The sequence below is a fragment of the Rana temporaria genome, chromosome 11, assembly GCF_905171775.1.
Source record: "Rana temporaria chromosome 11, aRanTem1.1, whole genome shotgun sequence".
Classification (NCBI taxonomy): Eukaryota; Metazoa; Chordata; class Amphibia; order Anura; family Ranidae; genus Rana; species Rana temporaria.
In genome coordinates, this window is record NC_053499.1 from 40,408,908 (window position 1) to 40,429,883 (window position 20,976).

Consider the following 20,976-nt stretch of genomic DNA (forward strand, 5'->3'; position numbering starts at 1 on the left):
AGTGCTCACTTCCTTTCAGTCCGGCCGGGAAGACAGGAAACTGAATCTCCTGTACCACGCGCGGTACCCGGCACTCTCTGATAGGGGACTGGGGAAGAGGCAGGGGGAAGAGGAGCTTGGCCACGCTACAGCGGCAGCCAACAGGGAAGAACGGGAGGTAAGAATAGAAAAAAAAAATAGTGTAGCGTTAACGTAGGATTTGCATGCGGGGGGGGTGCTTGGGGGCCCCCATTTTGCTTGGGGCCCCCAAATTCCTTCAAACGGCCCTGGTTAGAAGGGGATATTTATCTTGCAGTGTGGTACATTTTGTTATTTCAAGTCCTACTTCAGAAAATGTCCTCCTGCAGAAAAAAGTTTAGTTCATCTGGAGTTATTATTTTCAGTCACATTGGCTGAACAGACCTCAAAAGCCTCTAGTATCTTCAGACAGCTAAAAAAGCGAATCCCCACCAAGCTTCCTGGGCCTTGTTATTCTATTGATCCTTGCTTACACTTCCACCCGCCAAGTAGAACACTAAAACAGATGGACTTTCTTGATTCTTTGATACTGAACACTCTGGGGACAAGCCTGCTTATAAAAAAATATATGAGCAAAACACTTTGGTATGCAAGGTATGGCTTGAAATTTTAGCTGAACCTGGCTTTGTTCGATAATGTGACGTGATTCTTATTAAGGGACTACAAAATAGATTCACAACAGCTGAAAGGATTACTGTTGTCAACCTAAACAATCTTATGTGAGAGATACACACAAAGGGCCAGATTCAGGTAGAAGTGCGGCGGCGTAACGTATCATAGATACGTTACACCGCCGCAAGTTTTCATCGCAAGTGCCTGATTTACAAAGCACTTGCGATGAAAACTACGCCGGCGGCCTCCGGCGTAAGCCCGCATAATTTAAATGGGCGTGTGCCATTTAAATTAGGCGCGATCCCTACTGCGCATGCTCCGTTTCGTAACTCCCGCCGTGCTTTGCGCGAAGTGACGTCATTTTTTTGAACGGCGACGCGCGTAGCGTAATTCCGTATTCCTGGACGGCTTGCACAAACGACGTGAATATTTAAATTTCGCCGCGGGAACGACGGCCATACTTTATACAGCACATACGTGTGCTGTGTAAAGTTAGGGCACCCAAAACGACGACTAAATTTGCGACGGGAAACTAGACTAGCAACAACGTAGCGAACGCGGAAAACCGTCGTGGATCGCCGTAACTCCTAATTTGCATACCCGACGCTGGTTTACGACGCGAACTCCCCCCAGCGGTGGCCGCGGTACTGCATCCTAAGATCCGACAGCGTAAAACAATTACACCTGTCGGATCTTAGGGCTATCTATGCGTAACTGATTCTATGAATCAGTCGCATAGATACTCTGAGAGATATGACGGAGAGACGGAGAGATACGACGGAGTATCTGAGATACTCCGTCGTATCTCCTTTGTGAATCTGGCCCATGTTCTCTATCTAATTACGTCGGAATTTCCGACGGAAAAAGTCCGATGGGGCATACACACGGACAAAATATCCGTTGAAAAGCTTCTGTCTGACTTTTTCCGTCAGAAATTCCCCTCGTGTGTACAAGGCATCAAACCCTTTAGAACCGGTTCACACAAGGGCGACCTGGGATCCGACTTGAAGTTGCCCCAAGTCGTCCCAAGTCGCGTGGTTGAGAAAATCAATGGAAGTGAATGGAGCCGTCTTAATACACACTACTCGGAAATCAATACAAACTTGCAATTGTTGTTTTGAAAATGTTGCGGATATATGTGTAACTTCCTAACTAATCATGAGTGAAACTTGGAAACACCCACTTTAAATAAACCAGATGGGAGCTAGAACATTTGTTAAATGCAAACATTTCCCGCTCTGTCCAAAAAGACTCTTTCTTGCTATCTCTATCCCCTCTGAAAAGTTTTCTCATCACTTCCTTTCACTTTGACTATCTTAAGCCAGGACAGGTAGTGGGGAAAATCCACTGGGCAACATAAACTACAATAAATAGTTTAGAGAGGTCTTACCTTGTTGTGTTGTGTTCTGGAGATGGACTTTAAGGCCTCGTACACACGATAGGTTAACCAGAGGACAACGGTCTGATGGACCGTTTTAATCGGTCCAAACCGAACATGTGTGGGCCCCATAGGTCATTTAACCTTAGGTTAAAAAAAAGCCAACTTGCTTTAAAATTAACCTATGGATTCCTAACCGATGGGAAAAAACAGACCGTTGTCCTCTGGTTAACCTACCCTGTGTACGAGGCCTAAGACTTTATTAACACCTTACCTTTTTTTATTGAATTTAAGAACTTGTTTTAAAAAAAAATATGCTTGATAAGAACAGCTCTAATAGAAGTACACAATTCTGGGTAGTTATCTACATTGAGGACATCTTTAGAAACAAGACATTAGGTTGACTTTGCTGTAAGCGCAGGTTTTCACTTACCTCAGATGGAAACATATTTACTACTCCAGTAGGTCTCCTCTTCTCCCGTAGCTTCCTTTTCTCTATCTGAGTCCGATGTTTCTTCTGAGAACTCCCTTTCTTCTCCTTGGTTTTTGAAGTGACTGGCTCATGAAATTCAACTTCTGCGGTCACTAAAGACTGGATTTTGAAAGACGATGTCGTCGCTTTTATTCCTCCCATATCTTTCTCATGATCTTGAGCAGAGTGTAAAGACCAGGACTTGGATTGCAGATCCACTTCTTGCTGGACCTGGATGTCTATGGACTTGCTCCCAAGACTGGAGGATGAGGAGCGTAACCTTATTCTCTCTCTTCTTGCCTTCCATTCTTCCATAAATGGAACTTGCTCTGAACTGTTACATTTAGCATCTCTTGACATCTTTGAATTCTGCAACAGATCCATGAATGTCATAATTACATACAAAGGTCCTTGTTGTAATTGATACGTTTTTTGAAAGTTATAGAGTACATCGACATTAAAGTGCATGTCCACTAGTTATGGATAGCTTTAGAACTCCTATCATTATGCACTGATATCTGGCTATAGAGAGAATTCCCTATAGTTAATGTCCCAGTGACATTGTTTATCAGACACAAAATGAGGGGGACTCTTTAACAGCAACACAGACAGAAATAACAATCTTTTTTTCTCGGTAGAGTAAAGGAAGGCTAGGACCCATGCCAGCTTTTTTTTGCAAGAAATAGGGAAATCTAAAAGACCAAAAAATGTTCAGACTGTAAAGTTTAAGGTACCAGGTTCTAACTCAATAGCCATGGAGAGAAATATGAACGAGGTTACAGAACAGTGAACCTATAGTGATTAAAAATGTTTTTTGTAATAACCTTAAAAATGAATGAAAAAATGAAAGTCCAACTCCGGGAAGCTGTGGGCTGCACCCGCACTACAGGGGTTATTTGCTTTTTTAGGCTTGTGGTTATGTGACATAAAAAAGGAAATCTACTTCTATCCAATCCTTCATGCTGCTAGAAGGGTCCCAAAATAATCTTTCCCCCCCCATGCTAAGGCAGCCTAAGGTCCTGACTTCATCAAGACCACTGCAGGGTCTATAGCCTTGTGCTGGATGTGATGAGGCTGAGGGACAGTCCATAGCTGGATCATAGGAGAGCACCTGCTCGGGGAAATAAAGAATTTGGTAAGTAAAAATGCCTTTACTCTCCCCCTAGTCTAAAGTAGTCACACACATATATATATATATATATATATATATATATATATATATATATATATATATATATATATATACACACACACACAGTATCTCACAAAAATTAGTACACACTTCACATTTTTGTAAATATTTTATTATTCTTTTCAAAAATGTATCAAAAAATTGAAGTGGAACTCACGCTGATTGGAACCCTCCCCCCCCCCCTCCGGTGTCACATTTGACACCTTTTTAGGGGGGGTGCAGATACCTGTCTAAAGACAGATATTTGCACCCACTTCCGGCCACACAGTCTCGGGCAGGCTGCGGGCAGAACGTCACCTCCCGTCCTCCCCCCGTTGTGCTCTGGGAACACTCGGCTCCCAGAGCACAGCGGGAGCCAATCAGCGGCGCAGTGCAACTCGCGCATGCGCCGTAGGGAACCGGGTAGTGAAGCCGGAGCGCTTCACTTCCTGGTTCCCTCACTGAGGATGGCAGGGGGGGCAGCAGAGTGACGAGCGATCGCTCATCCTCTGCTGCGAACGGCGCTGGAAACCAGGACAGGTAAGCGTCCTAATATTAAAAGTCAGCAGCTGCAGTATTTGTAGCTGCTGGCTTTTAATACTTTTTTTTCATGGCACATCCGCTTTAAGTGGTTCTAAAGGCTGAAAGTTATTCTATGCCACCCCAATCCTTACCTAAGCACTATTCGATCAACACAATGACCGACCCGGACATTCTGATGCAGAACTTTTGAATCCGTTGAACGTTGAGAGTCTTCAGATCCAGAATGAGCCAGACTCCTCTATTCAGTTTGGGAACCATAAAAAGGTTTGAAACCTTAAAAGTGTTTTTCTGGCGGTACAGAAGTAAAGATCCCTTGAGATATGAGCTGTCGTACAGCAGAAAAACAGATCCTTCCCCTATGATAGGTAAAGTTTGACAGTATGAAGCAGGGAGGAGGCCGAGTACAAAACTCTGCCTTTTTGTAGCCCCTGGAAATTACATTATAGACTATGGATGCAGGCATCTGGGATTTTCTGGGACCAGAAGGCTGACAGACATCACCCCACTTTTAGAAGTGTGGGCACCCCATCACTGGGAAGCCAGTTTTGATTGGGTTGGAGGCCATGACTTCTTAGGAATGTATGTCCGTGACTTAGACTTTGCATCAGAGAACTGGCAAGGAGAAAAAGATTCCCAGATTCCAAAGTAGAAGCCAATCCAAGGAGAGAGAGATAACTTCCAAAAAAAGAAGGTAGACTCTCAGTAGAGAAGAGGTCCAACTTATAAGGACACTGTCAAAAAAACGAATGCTACCTGTAAGTGGGTAGGGTTATATAGTAGGATGTCTCTTATTTTTGCCAGTGTCCAATCATCTAACTAAAGATGTACAGTATATAAGCCAGTTTTAATGATTAAAGAGTAATTTTTAAAAAATGAGAGTCACTAAAAATGATATTAAAATCCTGCATGCGCAATTTCTTGAAGTGATGCAGTATTTTAGTAGTGCAAACTTGTGGTATTTTAACACCGACACATACCAGCGTCCTTAACAACCAGGGACAAACTGGTTGTTAAGGACCAGGCACCAGCCACGTCCTTAGCAACCATAACTCATCTGCTGTCAAAAGGGATTCCCTGCTGAAAGCAGAATGTAATTAAAAGAAGCAGGCATTACATTTTATTTTTTTTTAAACAGCTGGACCCTCTTCCATCCAATCCGTTCCAAGCCCTTAGGCCCCGTACACACGAGAGGATCTATCCGCTAGAATTTATCCGCGGATCGGTTTCAGCGGATAGATTATCCGCGGATATTTTTCCGGCCGATGGATTTCCAGCGGATAAAAATTTCTTAGCATGCTAAGAAATCTATCCGCTGGAATCCAGTCCAGCGGATTGATCCGGTGGTCTGTACAGACTCACCGGATCAATCCGTCCGATTCCCTCCCTCGCATGCATCGTAATGATTCGACGCATGCGTGGAAGTCCTTATATTACAGCATCGCGCACGTCGCCGCGGAGGGAATTCTGCGTGGATTTTGATCTGATGGTTAGTACAACCATCAGATCAAAATCCGCCAGAGGATTTATCTGCGGAAATGGTCCGGAGGACCGTTCCCGCGGATAAATCCTCTCGTGTGTACGGGGCCTTAGGGACTAGTTTGGATTTTGAAGGGGAAAACACTGTAAAAATCAAAGAAAAATTGCTAGACCCTTATCTGAGCATGCAGCCTGGCAGGAAAGGAAGGGGAAAGACAAGCGAGCAACCATCGCCCCCCCCCCCCCTCCCCCCGATCCAGACCAGGCCTTAAATCTCCTAATTAGCCAGCGTAAATCTCAAAATCTCAAACATTCATTAAATATTTCATACCTGGACCACCACTTATTTAATGCATGTATTTATTAATTTTCTTACTTTAGTAAACTGAGTTTAATACTGTTTTTTGCAGTATTTACTAAGCGTTTTTGTTTTTTTAGGTAAATTTACATTTTCAGTATTGCATGCAATATTTGGAAAAAATATGTCACATTACCCAAATATCGTATGTGATCTTCTTTCATTAATTGAGCCCTGTGTCCTGTACTGTAAGACTCAGAGAAGCTTTTTTTCAAACTGAAATGAATTGGGGGATTGGAGTGCTGCTGCTTTAAATAAATAAGTCAAACTAATTGTAAACTACAAAGATTTTTTCCTCATTCAAATATACACTGCTGGTGTACACTGTCACTGAGACTGTCCATGACATCACATTTTTTCATACAGGTTTAAGTCATCCACCAAGCATGTCATTTGAAGAATTTGTGTATTTTATAATGTTGCCCTCATAAAAAGGCACTCTTCCTGCTTTACAGTATTGTAACCTCTTTTTTTTTTATTTATTTTTGCCATTGGTACATGTAATAGCACCCTATGTCTTTTTGCCTATTATCCCTAAAAATGATCAGGATCTACTAACAAGATCCATCCCAGACTTCAGTGGGATTTGCCATTAGGTTTGGGTCTGCTGAATTTCACATAGGATTCACCAAATCGTTAGCAAATCATACCTTGGCAGATCCCTATATGTAAGGAAGATTATGTCAGTATGTAGGTGCCACTGTCAGAATACAATGGCAGAGTGGAGAGGATTCCTCTATCCACTTCACTTGTGTGGATGGGGAAATCTGCCCGCTGACTGATTGACAAAAAATGAGTAAGCTATGGATAGCATAAGTATAGTGATGTCAGTATATAGGCAGCATGTAGGTATAGTGAAATCATCATTACGGTATAATAATGTCAGCTTGTAGGTATGGTGATGTCACCATCAGACCCATCTTAATAGCATCATGGGCCCCTGGGCAAAGTAATGCTCTGGGGCCCCTACAATGATGACAGTGCAGGTAAACAGACATCAAGTAGGTAGGAGGCAGACTGCCTCCCCTGTGTATCCATAACTCTCAGTACCATCACAGGGCCCATTTTGGGGCAGGGTGGGCTCAAGGGCCAGCTGCTTTGGGGAAAGTGCAGGGCCCCCCCATGCAGCTGGGGCCCCTGGGCAGTGCCTAGCTGTGCCCTCTCATTAAGACAGCCCTGGTCACCATGTATGATTATGATAGCATGTAGGAAAAAAATTATATTTGCAACTTCAAGTGGAGTTCCACCCATAAATGGAACTTCCACTTTTTGGAACCCTCCCCCCCCCCCCTCCGGTGTCACCTTTGGCACCTCTCAGGGGGAGGGGGGAGCAGATACCTGTCTAATACAGGTATTTGCTCCCACTTCACGGCATTGATCACCTCTGTGATCTACGCCACTTCCGGCGCCTTCTCTGTACCTCCGCTGTATTCTGGGAGACACACAGCTCCCAGAACACAGCAGGTACCACTGAAGACGCGCAGCGCAACTCCCACATGCGCAGTAGGGAACCGGGAAGTGAAGCCGCAATGCTTCACTTACTGATTCCCTTACCGAGTATGGCGGCAGCAACAGCCCATCCAAGAGTGGCAGATTGGCTTCGGCTGCCGACATCGCAGGCGCCCTGGACAGGTAAGTGGGCTGACATAAAGGGGGTGGCTGACATAGAGGGGGTGGTAGAGATGGGATGGGATGACATAAAGGGGGGTGGCTGACAGGAAGGGGGTAGTCTGATATAAAGGTGGGTGGCCTGACCTAGAGGGGGGGTGGCTGACAGAGAGGGGGGCTGACACAGGAGGTGCTGACAAAGAGGGGGTGGCCTGACAGAGGGAGGTGGCTGACAGAGGGGGCTGACAAAGAGGGGGTTGGCTGACAGAGGGGGTTGGCTGACAGAGGGGGGTGGCTGACAGAGAGAGGGTGGGTTGACATAGAGGGGGTGGCTGACAGAGGGGTGGCTGACAAAGAGGGGGTGGGCTGATAGAGAGGGGGACTGACAGATGGGGGTGGCTAACAGGGGGTAGCTGACAGAGAGAGGGGGTGCTGACATAAAGGGGGGTAGCTGTCAGAAAGGGGGTGGCCTGACAGAGAGGGGGTGGCCTGAGATAGAGGGTGTGGATGACAGAGAGGGGGTGGCTGACAGAGAGGGGGGATGGATGACAGAGAGGGGGTGCTGACAGAGAGGGGGTGCTGACAGAGAGGGGGTGCTAACAGAGAGAGGGGGTATTGACAGAGAGGTGGGTGCTGGCTGACAGAGAGGGTGGTATCTGATAGAGAGAGGGGTTCTGACAGTGGGGGGGCTGACAGAGAGTGGGATGACTGACAGAGAGGGGGGTAGATGACAGGGGGGTGGCTGACAGAGAGGGGGGTCGCTGACATGGGGGGTGGCTGGCAGGGACGGTGGCTGACAGAGAGGGGGAGTAGCTAACAGAGGGGGGCGAGAGGGCAGATGAGAAAGAGACCTCAGTAAGAAGACACAGCGCACGCCAGGAAGGGAGGCGAGATTCCGGGTGGCCGCGGTCACCCACAGTCCAGCCCCGCCTCCACATGTGACCAGCTCCTCTGGGCCAATCACAGACCCTCATGTCTGCCGCCCGCACATGACCCAGTCAGCCAATCTCAGGGCGCTCGCTGCCCGTCGCTGAGCTGGGCATTGTAATCGGGATGAGCCGCTCTAGATGTTGCAACCAGGGCCACTGGTCACAGGACAGTTGAACTGTTGCTATATGTGCCCGGGTTTCAGGCAGCTTGAAACTCTGGCATATGTGTCCAAACCCGGACTATGCGTGTCAAAAACAGACAGCTGGCAACCCTACACATGTGTCTAAACCCAGACTGTCCAGGTCAAAACCAGGCATGTGGTGACCCTAGTGGGCGGCCATGATCGTGGGAACGAGAGCCAGAACGGGGATCTGGCATTGTAAACATACAGATCCCCATTTTGACAGGGAAGTTAGAGAGAGATCTGCTGTTCCTATTGATTAGGAACAGCAATCTCTCTTCTCCTCCAATCATCCCAGTCCCCATACAGTTAGAAACACTCCCAGGGAACACACTTAACCCCTTGATCGCCCCCTAGTGTTAATCCCGTCTCTGCAAGTGACATTTATACAGTAATCAGTGGCTATTTTTAGCTCTGATCGCTGTATAAATGTCAATGGTTCCAAAAAAGTGTCCGATCTGACTGCCGCAATGTCGCAGTCCCGCTAAAAATCGCAGATCACTGCCATTACTAGAAAAAAAAATTGCCATAAATCTATCCTCTATTTTGTAGATGCTATGGCCCAGATTCTCAAAGGACTTACGACGGCGCAGCGCCATGTACGGCGTCGTAAGTCCTAATCTGAGCCGTTGTATCTATGCGACTGATTCTTTGAATCAGTTACGCATAGATATCCATTAGATCCGACAGGCGTAAGTCTCTTACGCCGTCGGATCTTAAGTGCATTTTTCTTTTGCCCGCTAGGTGGCACTTCCGTTGAAATCCGCGTTGAGTATGCAAATTAGCTAGATACGCAAATTCCCGAACGTACGCGCGGCCGACGCAGTGAAGTTACAACGTTTACGTTAGGCTTTTCCCGGCGTATAGTTGCCCCTGCTATATGAGGCGCAGCCAATGTTAAGTATGGCCGTCGTTCCCGCGTCAAAATTTTAAAAAGTTACGTCGTTTGCGTAAGTCGTCCGTGAATGGGGCTGGACGTAATTTACGTCCACGTCAAAACCAATACGTCCTTGCGGCGTATTAGGAGCAATGCACACTGGGAGATTTCCACGGACGGCGCATGCGCCGTTCGTTAAAAACATCAATCACGTCTGGTCAAAGTAGTTTAACATAAAACACGCCCCCCCTTCCACATTTGAATTAGGCGGGCTTACGCCGGCCGATTTACGCTACGCCGCCACAACCTACGGAGCAAGTGCTTTGAGAATACAGCACTTGCCCGTGTAAGTTGCGGCGGCGTAACGTAAATCGGATACGTTACCCTGCCGCTAAGATACGCCATTCTACGAGAATCTGGCCCTATAACTTTTGCGCAAACCAATCAATATACGCTTGTTGCAATTTATTTTTTTACCCAAATTATGTAGAAGAATACATTTTTTTTTTTTTCATTTTTGGGGGGAATATTTATTATAGCAAAAATAAAAAATATTGTTTTTTTTTTCAAAATTGTCACTGTTTTTTTGTTTATAGCGCAAAAAATTAAAACCGCAGAGGTGATTAAATACCACCAAAAGAAAGCTCTATTTGTGGGGGAAAAGGACATCAATTTTGTTTGGGTACAATGTCGCATTACCGCGCAATTGTCCATTAAAGCAATGCAGTGCCGTTTCGCAAAAAATGGCCTGGTCATTAAAAGAGAAGTGATGTCATAATGTAAGTATAATTAGGATAGCATGTAGGAAAGGTGATGCCAGTATTTAGGAATAGTGATGTCAGTATGTAGGAAAGGTGATGTCATCATGTAAGTATAATAAGGATAGCATGTAGGAAAGGTGATGCCAGTATTTAGGTATAGTGATGTCAGCATGTAGGAAAGGTGATGTCAGCATGTAAGTATAATTAGGATAGAATGTAGGAAAGGTGATGCCAGTATTTAGGAATAGTGATGTCAGCATGTAGGAAAGGTGATGTCATAATGTAAGTATAATTAGGATAGCATGTAGGAAAGGTGATGCCAGTATTTAGGATTAGGGATGTCAGCATGCAGGAAAGGTGATGTCATCATGTAAGTATAATTAGGATAGCATGTAGGAAAGGTGATGCTAGTATTTAGGTATAGTGATGTCAGCATGTAGGAAAGGTGATGTCATAATGTAAGTATAATTAGGATAGAATGTAGGAAAGGTGATGCCAGTATTTAGGAATAGTTATGTCAGCATGTAGGAAAGGTGATATCAGCATGCAAGTATGATTAGGCATGGTTATCTTAAGGTGTGGGTATGATGATGTCATCTTGTAGGAAAAGTGATGCCAGCATCTAGATATTGTGATGCCAGCATGTAGGTATAGTACTATCAGCACATAGGTATTGTAATGTTAACATGTAGGTATGATTATGTTGTCATATAAGGAAGTTTATGTCAGCTTGTAGGTAAGGTGATGTCATCATATAAGTATGATTATGCCAGCATGTAAGTATTGAAGTCTCACTATGTAAGTACATTCATGTTAGCATGTAGGGAAAGTGATGTCTGTATACAGATGCAATGAATACAGTACCCAGGTACAGTGATGTCAGTATACAGATGCAGTTATGTATACAGGTACAGTGATGTCAGTATACAGATGCAGTTATGTATACAGGTACAGTGATTTCAATAAACTGTATATGTGCAGTTATGTATACAGGTACACTTATGTTAGTATACGGGTGTCATTTTGTATACGGTACAGGTGCATTTATGTATACAGGTACAGTGAAGTCAGGACAGAGATACAGTTACGTATACAGGCACAGTGATGTCAGTATACAGCTGTAGCTATATATACAAGCTCAGTGATGTCAGTATACAGGTGGTGTTATATATAAAGGTGTAGTGATGTCAGTATATAAGTACAGTAATGTTACTAAACATGTTCAGTGATCTCAATATACAAGTACAATGAAAAAAGCATTCAGATACAGTGATATCGGTATACAGGTACAAAGATGTTCATATCCAATAAAGGTGTAGTGATGTCAGTAAACACGTACAATTATTTCAGTATACAGGTGTAATTATGTGTACAGGTGCAGTGATGTCAGTATACAGATACAGTTGTGTATACAGGAGTAGCAATGTAAGGTAGGTACACTAACGTTAGTATACAGGCACATAGATGTCAGCACACATTAATAGTGATCAGTTCATAGATACAGTGATGTCAGGTACAATGATGTCAATATATGGATAGAATTGTGTATAAAGGTACAGTGATGTCAGTATACATGTGTAGTTGTGTATACAGGTGTAGTGATGTCAGTAAACAGATACAGTATTATAAGTAAACAAGCACAGCTGTGTCAGAAATGTAGCAATGTCAGCATACAGGTACATTGATGTCAGCATACAGGTACAGTGATGTCAGTATACAGGTACAGTGATGTCAGTATACAGGTACAGTGATGTCAGCATACAGGTACATTGATGTCAGCATACAGGTACAGTGATGTCAGTATACAGGTACAGTGATGTCAGCATACAGGTACATTGATGTCAGCATACAGGTACAGTGATGTCAGCATACAGGTACATTGATGTCAGCATACAGGTACAGTGATGTCAGTATACAGGTACAGTGATGTCAGCATACAGGTACAGTGATGTCAGCATACAGGTACAATGATGTCAGCATACAGGTACAGAGATGTCAGCATACAGGTACAGTGATGTCAGCATACAGGTGCAGTGATGTCAGCATACAGGTGCAGTGATGTCAGCATACAGGTACAGTGATGTCAGTATACAGGAACAGTGATATCAGTATACAGGTACAGTGATGTCAGTATACAGGTACATTGATGTCAGTATACAGGTACATTGATGTCAGTATACAGGTACAGTGATGTCAGTATACAGGTACATTGATGTCAGTATACAGGTACATTTATGTCAGCATACAGGTACAGTGATGTCAGCATACAGGTACAGTGATGTCAGCATACAGGTACAGTGATGTCAGTATACAGGTACATTTATGTCAGCATACAGGTACATTGATGTCAGTATACAGGTACAGTGATGTTGATATATTGGTGCAGCAATGTCAGTACATGGGTAATATTACAGTGTATAAATATATGGGTGTAACTATGTATACAGGTGCAGCAATATCAATATACAAAACAAGCTATGTCAGTAATAAAGATATAGTTATGTTTGAGGTACAATTATGCATACAGGTGCAGTGATGTTAGTATACAAATGTAATTATGTATACAAGTGTAGTGATCTCAGTAAACAGGTAGTGTAATTATGTATATAGGTGCGGTGATGTCGGTATAGTCAGTACACAGATGCAGTGATGTCAGTATACATTTGCAGTAATTGCATTACTGTCAGTATACAGGTGCAGTGATGTCATTATTGTCAATGCACAGGTGCAGTAATGTCAGTATAAAGATGCAGTGATGTCAGTAATACAGGTACAATGATGTTGGTATACAGATACAGTGATGTCAGCATACAGGTGCAGTGATGTCAGCATACAGATACAGTGATGTTAGTATGCAGGTGCATTGATGTCATTATACAGGTGAAGTGATGTCATTATACAGGTGAAGTGATGTCAGTATACAACTGTAGTGATGTCAGCATACAGGTGCAGTGATGTCAGTATACAGATACAGTGATGTCAGAATACACTTGCAGTGATATCAGTATACAGATGTAGTGATGTCAGTATACAGGTGCAGTGATGTCAGTATACAGGTGCAGTGGTGTCAGCATACAGGTGCAGTGATGTCAGCATACAGATGTAGTGGTGTCAGCATACGGGTGCAGTGGTGTCAGTATACAGGGCTAGTAATGTCAGTATACAGGTGCAGTGATGTCAGTATACAGATGCAGTGGTGTCAGTATACAGGTGCAGTGGTGTCAGTATACAGGTACAGTGATGTCAGTATACAGATGTAGTGGTGTCAGCATACAGGTGCAGTGATGTCAGTATACAGGTGTAGTAATGTCAGTATACAGGTGCAGTGATGTCAGTATACAGGTGTAGTGATGTCAGTATACAGGTGTAGTGATGTCAGCATACAGGTGTAGTGATGTCAGTATACAGGTGCAGTCATTTCAGTATACAGGTGCAGTCATTTCAGTATACAGATGCAGTGATATCAGTATACTACAGATGCAGTGATGTCAGTATACAGGTGTAGTGATGTCAGTATACAGGTGCAGTGATGTCAGTATACAGGTACATTGATGTCAGCATACAGGTACAGTGATGTCAGTATACAGGTGCAGTGATGTCAGTATACAGGTGTAGTGATGTCAGTATACAGATGCAGTGATATCAGTATTCTACAGATGCAGTGATGTCAGTATACAGGTGTAGTGATGTCAGTATACAGGTGCAGTGATGTCAGTATACAGATGTAGTGGTGTCAGTTTACAGGTGTAGTGATGTCAGTATACAGGTGTAGTGATGTCAGTATACAGATGCAGTGATATCAGTATACTACAGATGCAGTGATGTCAGTATACAGGTGCAGTGATGTCAGTATACAAGTGCAGTGATGTCAGCATACAGGTGCAGTGATGTCAGTATACAGGTGCAGTGATGTCAGCATACAGGTGTAGTGATGTCAGTATACAGGTGTAGTGATGTCAGCATACAGGTGTAGTGATGTCAGTATACAGGTGCAGTCATTTCAGTATACAGATGCAGTGATATCAGTATACTACAGATGCAGTGATGTCAGTATACAGGTGTAGTGATGTCAGCATACAGATGTAGTGATGTCAGCATACAGGTACAGTGATGTCAGTATACAGGTGCAGTGATGTCAGTATACAGGTGCAGTGATGTCAGTATACAGGTGCAGTGATGTCAGTATACAGGTGTAGTGATGTCAGTATACAGATGCAGTGATATCAGTATTCTACAGATGCAGTGGTGTCAGTATACAGGTGCAGTGATGTCAGTATACAGGTGCAGTGATGTCAGTATACAGGTGCAGTGATGTCAGTATACAGATGTAGTGATGTCAGTATACAGGTGTAGTGATGTCAGTATACAGATGCAGTGTTATCAGTATTCTACAGATGCAGTGGTGTCAGTATACAGGTGCAGTGATGTCAGTATACAGGTGCAGTGATGTCAGTATACAGGTGCAGTGATGTCAGTATACAGATGTAGTGATGTCAGTATACAGGTGTAGTGATGTCAGTATACAGGTGTAGTGATGTCAGTATACAGGTGCAGTGATGTCAGTATACAGGTGCAGTGATGTCAGTATACAGGTGCAGTGGTGTCAGTATACAGATGTAGTGATGTCAGTATACAGGTGCAGTGATGTCAGCATACAGGTGCAGTGATGTCAGCATACAGATACAGTGATGTCAGCATACAGGTGCAGTGGTGTCAGTATACAGGTGTAGTGATGTCAGTATACAAGTGCAGTGATGTCAGCATACAGGTGCAGTGATGTCAGTATACAGATACAGTGATGTCAGCATACAGGTGCAGTGATGTCAGTATACAGATGCAGTGATGTCAGCATACAGGTGCAGTGATGTCAGTATACAGATGTAGTGGTGTCAGTATACAGGTGCTGTGATGTCAGCATACAGGTGCAGTGATGTCAGCATACAGGTGTAGTGATGTCAGTATACAAGTGCAGTGATGTCAGCATACAGGTGCAGTGATGTCAGTATACAGATACAGTGATGTCAGCATACAGGTGCAGTGATGTCAGTATACAGATGTAGTGGTGTCAGTATACAGGTGCTGTGATGTCAGCAGACAGGTGCAGTGATGTCAGCATACAGATACAGTGATGTCAGCATACAGGTGCAGTGATGTCAGCATACAGGTGAAGTGGTGAAGTGCATGAGGTGAATACACAGAGTAAGTAAGCAGAGGGTGATGCTAGCACACATGTGGATGTCTGTAAAGTGATGCATGTGTCTGATGCTGAGATAATGTGATAGATGGGGTGTTCAGATGAGTCCAGTAAAGGGGGAGATGACCCCATGTCTGATACCTCCTTGCTGGAGAGAGGATTCCTCTGCTTCCGCCTGCAGTGTGGGAACTCCCTGGGGGAGGAGTGAGACCCCCTGGCCGAAGCTGTGCAGATCAGACACTGCTTCCCAAAGGAGCAGAACCCTGTGATCCCAACAGGAGGAGCCTGCAGCCCCTCTCCCCCTCCCGCACACCCCTGACTCCTTTTATAGCAAAGTGCCTGCAACTTGGCATACTCTACTTCCAAAGGCAGTGAATCATTTCCTCCACTTCACAAAAATGGGAGAAAGCTTCTTAGATTTACTGTGGAAATTCACATCAGATTATTCGGTTTAAAAAAAAGAAAAAGATATGTATATAAAAATAAATTGTTGTGGTTCCAGAAGCCAGCAAGTGTTTGAAGGATGTGAATTTCCAGAGGAGGCTGCTGTGGGAAGCACACAGGACAGACAGTGTTATAGGCAGTGTATGAGCTCCCCGCATGACACAGTCCTTACCCTTATCATCCTGGCTAATGGCATTCTGGAACCTCAGCTTTCTGGGCCTCTATTAGCACAGTTGTGATTGTCGCAGTGTTCTGTCCGTCCTCTAAAGCGGAACCTCAAAAGACGTATATAAGTTATGCATCTCTGTATTCATTATTACATCAATCATTTTATTTTTTATTACAGACAGCGGGCTAGATTCAGGTAGCTGTTACGGCGGCGTATCTCCAGATACGCCGCCGTAACTTCAAATCTGCATCGGCGTATCGTTACGCCTATTCTCAAAGGCAGATACGTTCCAAAAATAGACTTCCTCCGCCAACGTAACTTGAATACGGCGGCGTATAATTGTGTGCAATCTTACGCTGGCCGCTAGGGGCGCTTCCGCTGTTTTCGGCGTATAATATGCAAATGTCCTAGATACGCCGATTCACAAACGTACGTACGGCCGGCGCAATTTATTTACGTAGTTTACGTTAGGCTTTTTCGACATAAGGTTGCTCCTGCTATTAGGAGGCGCAGCCAATGTTAAGTATGGACGTCGTTCCCGCTTCGAAATTTAAATTTTTTACGTTGTTTGCGTAAGTCGTTCGCGAATAGGGCTGGACGTAATTTACGTTCACGTCAAAAGCAATGACGAGTTACGGTGGAATTTCGAGCATGCGCACTGGGATTCTTTCACGAACGGCGCATGCGCCGTTCATAAAAAACTTAAAATACGCGGGGTCACCATTAATTTAAATAAAACACGCCCCCCTCATCATCATTTGTATTACGTGCGCTTACGCCGGCCCCATTTACGCTACGCCGCCGTAAGCTAGGAGGCAAGTGCTTTGTGAATACAGCACTTGCCTCTCAAACTTACGGCAGCGCAGCGTAAATACGATACGCTGCGCCGCCGTAAGATCGCGCGCAGCTACCTGAATCTGGCCCAGTGTAATTACCTACATTTAACCTGGTTTCAGCCTTATGCCCACTCAGTGCAGCACAGCTCAATCTGGCATAGGTAGAAGCAGCACAAGGAGCCATTCAGCTCAGTGCATGGGGCATGCTGATTGGAGGAGAGCGCAGAGTAATGGAAAGATAAGCTTTTCAGTCGGCTGTTCCTCTTTATACTGTCCAGTCAAAGGCTGAAGAAGGGACACGGCCTGTAATACCTTGTACACACGGCCGGACCTTTGACCGTGCAAAAGTTCGCCGTGAGTCCGTCGGAAGTCTGACAGAAAGAAAGAGAACAGGTTCTCTATCTAAGGTCCATTGGACTTCAGAGAAAAAAAGTCAGATGGAGGCTACAGCCCGTCTGCAGGGCAGCCATCACAGCTTTATGCAGGGCCCCCCTGGAGCAGAGAACCGGGGGGAGGGGTGCTGACAAAAAAAAACAAGTGTAATCTCTTCTCTCCTGACGCAAGATAATAAGTGGGGGATGGGCCCTGGGGGCCACCGGGCCCCTTACAAGTGTAATGCAAAAAAGAAAAAAACAGGAGGGGGGCCTGCCGGGCCTGTAAGGGGTCCTGGGGACCATTGGGCTCCTTACAGGTGTAATGCAAAAAAAAATACAAATAAATAAACGTGAGGGGGGCCTGCCGGGCCCCTTACAGGTGTAATGCCTGTACCCCCCTGATGGCAGTCCGGTTGTGTGTACGAGGCAAAAGAGCTACTTTCAGGCCCCGTACACACGGCCGAGGAACTCGACGTGCCAAACACGTCGAGTTCCTCGTCGAGTTCAGGGATGAAGCCGCCGAGGAGCTCGGCGGGCCGCCTTCTCCCATAGAACAACGAGAAAATAGAGAACATGTTCTCTATTTTCTCGACGAGTTCCTCGGCGGCTCCATCGGGCCAAAAGTGTACAGACGACAGAGTTTCTCGGCAGAATCCGGGTTTGACCGAGTTTCTCGGTGAATTCTGCCGAGAAACTCTGTCGTGTGTACGAGGCCTCACTCCATTCACACAAAAACCTAACCTTAGTATAGCAAGATTCCAGGCCTCCTTTAGTCTAATGAGAACCTCCAGAGCCAAGAGCTGCTGACATCCTTCTGTATAGAGTGGGTTGTAAGGCATAGTGGGTGTAATGCAAGATATATTCATGGGTGCCAGACACTTCATGAATGCAAAGAGATTTTATTTCTCTTGAACAGAACATTGGGAGATAGTGTTAGGGCCAGGACACCCTTAGGTAGCAAACTCAGAGAGTTCTACAGGTAGACATACCTCCCAACATTTTGAGATGGGAATGAGGGACACCTACTACCAATTGTATGTAGGCAGAGGGCACACGCCCCCGCCACACCCCCTTAAAGGAGAATTATCCCCCACAAGGGATTTTTTTTTACCACTACTATTCCATTATGTTGGTTTTTAAAATTTACAAATGCAGCACCACTGAAATACGATACACAGACTCATTCAATGCATGAATCTATGTATTGTTGCTGCCGCCCACTATTCAGATGGCCGGCCCCCTGGTGAGCGCCGGCCATCTGAATAACGGCAGCTGGTTGGCTTTGGAAGTGCCTATCAGAGCCAGCGGCTCTGATAGGCTTTCCGATTACAGCCCTCAGGCTGTAATCCGTTTCCAAATAGTTATCCAGGGAACGCACAGGGGGTGCGTTCCCTGGATAACACTGACAGGCGTCTCAGCCAATCAGGTTCACTGGTTTACCGGTAACCTGATTGGCTGACGCGTTATCGAGGGCGGGAGAAGACATCGAGGGATGGTGGAAGCAGGATGGCTGACCCCAAAAAGATAAGTGCCAGGAGCGGGGGGGGGCAGGGGGCATTTTACAGGGCACAGTGGCAGCATTTAACAGGGCACAGTGGCAGCATTTAACAGGGCACAGTGGCTATAATTGATGGGCACAGTGGCTATAATTGATGGGCACAGTGGCTATAATTGATGGCACAGTGGCTACAATTGATTATTGATGGGCACAGTGGCGACAATTGATGGGCACAGTGGTGACAATTGATGGGCACAGTGGTGACAACAATTGATGGCACAGTGGTAACAATTAATGGCACAGTGGTAACAAATGATGGCACAGTGGCTGCGTTTGATGGCATGGCACAGTGGCTGCGTTTGACATGGCACAGTGGTGACATTTGATAGGCACAGTGGTGACAATTGATGGGCACAGATGGTAACAATGGGCACAGTGGTGACAATTGATGGCACAGTGGCTGCATTTGATGGCATGGCATAGTGGTGACAATTGATGGGCACAGTGGCGATAAATGATGGCACTGTGGCTGCGTTTGATGGCATGGCACATTGGCTGCATTTGATGGCATGGCACAGTGGCGACAATTGATGGCACAGTGGTGACAATTGATGGCATGGCACAGTGGTGACATCTGATGGCACAGTGGCTGCATTTGATGGCACAGTGGCTGCATTTAATGGGCACAGTGGCTGCGTTTGATGGGCACAGTGGCTGCGTTTGATGGGCACAGTGGCTGCATTTGATGGGCACAGTGGCTGCAATTGATGGGCACAGTAGCTGCGTATGATGAAATAGTTTTTTTGTTTTGTTTTTCGTTTGTTTGCGCCCCCCCAAAAATTGTGAGCACCAGCCACCACTGTCCTTTACTTTCTCTACAATCACTTCTTGTAGGTTCTCAACCCACTGAGCTCCCAGTCTAAGAAAACCCCTGCCCATTGGCTGAAGTACCCCATATACTCCTAATCTGTCCTTGCTTTGTCTTAGCTAATGTCACCAGGTACCCGGCCACCTAGCGGCAGAAGAAAGAAGTGCAGCAATTCCAGACTTAGGATGAACACAAGTGATCGCTAACAATGAGCCAAGGTAACTACACCTTACCAATTTAGGAGCAACCCTGCCTAAACATCAGGGTGCTACGTCAGGTTTTTGCACGTTTCTATACATCATGGTTACGGCAGCCCATTCATTTTAATGGGCTTCCCTGTAGGTAGGTGCAGTCTGTATTCTCCACAGCAGGTGGCACTCTACCACATCGGCGAAGCAGATGGTAGATCAAGTTGAAAGGAACTTGGTTCCTCTATGATTTCCTCAGTCACAAGGTGGCAGCTATCCGATTAGATGCTGACACCCCACGTGACTTTAGTGGCCATCCTGGTTCAAGCAGAGTCTATTTAACATTCCAGCTTATTGTAGCAAATGCTGTTAGCCAGGTCTTCAAACCGCTGTTACAGTTGTAGGTGTGACTCTCTACCAGGCCTGTATGTACTTGCTGAACACTTCTTCAATATATTGCTATTGCCAAACTTGGACTTTGTGTGCTCACTGCACACTGAAAAATGCTGCACCCCTTCCTGTCAAGGCCACACCCCTTGCTGGTTAAGACCTGCCCTAAAATTTTCGAGTGGGGACACTAGTTCTGAGGGCCTGGGGGGGATCATGGATTCCCTTCATTTCCATAGATTTCCTCTCACTTACTGTTTGGCTATGGGGCAGGAAGTGAAGGGAAATCTCTGCAATGGGACAGGGATAGTAAAAAATAAACTGAAAGGGACTATAACCCTTCCATACTCTATCCAGAATGAAAAAAATATAATGTTGCCTATAGTTCTACTGATAATTTTATGGAGAGGACTAAGAAGATATAACCATGCCAATGGTGCAGCAGAAAACATATAGCGCAGTGAGGAAGGTTTGTGGTTCAGGATAATAGAACAGTCAATATTAGAAGCGGCGCCCCCCACAGTTGCGGAAAGCCGGCCGCCCGCATACCGGAAGCAGTGCAGCCGCTTTTTGGGGGCTCTAGACTATTTTGCCTTTCAACCCAGTCTGCCCCATAAGACTGGCGCTACACTA

The 20,976-nt window shown here is 45.3% G+C and overlaps 1 protein-coding gene across 1 annotated transcript in view; it reads right to left on the reverse strand.

Annotated features, from left to right (window-relative positions):
- The window catches only part of LOC120917243 (PRKC apoptosis WT1 regulator protein-like), a 54,392-nt gene extending 38,521 nt beyond the window's left edge, over positions 1 to 15,871 (reverse strand). The window contains exons 1-2 of the mRNA XM_040328391.1: positions 15,721 to 15,871; positions 2,442 to 2,849 (exon numbers count right to left, since the gene is read on the reverse strand). Coding sequence (XP_040184325.1) covers positions 2,442 to 2,840 — 399 coding nt within the window. The 5' untranslated portion in view covers positions 2,841 to 2,849; positions 15,721 to 15,871. The remainder of the gene's footprint in view (positions 1 to 2,441; positions 2,850 to 15,720) is intronic.
- Between the last annotated feature and the right edge of the window lie 5,105 nt (positions 15,872 to 20,976).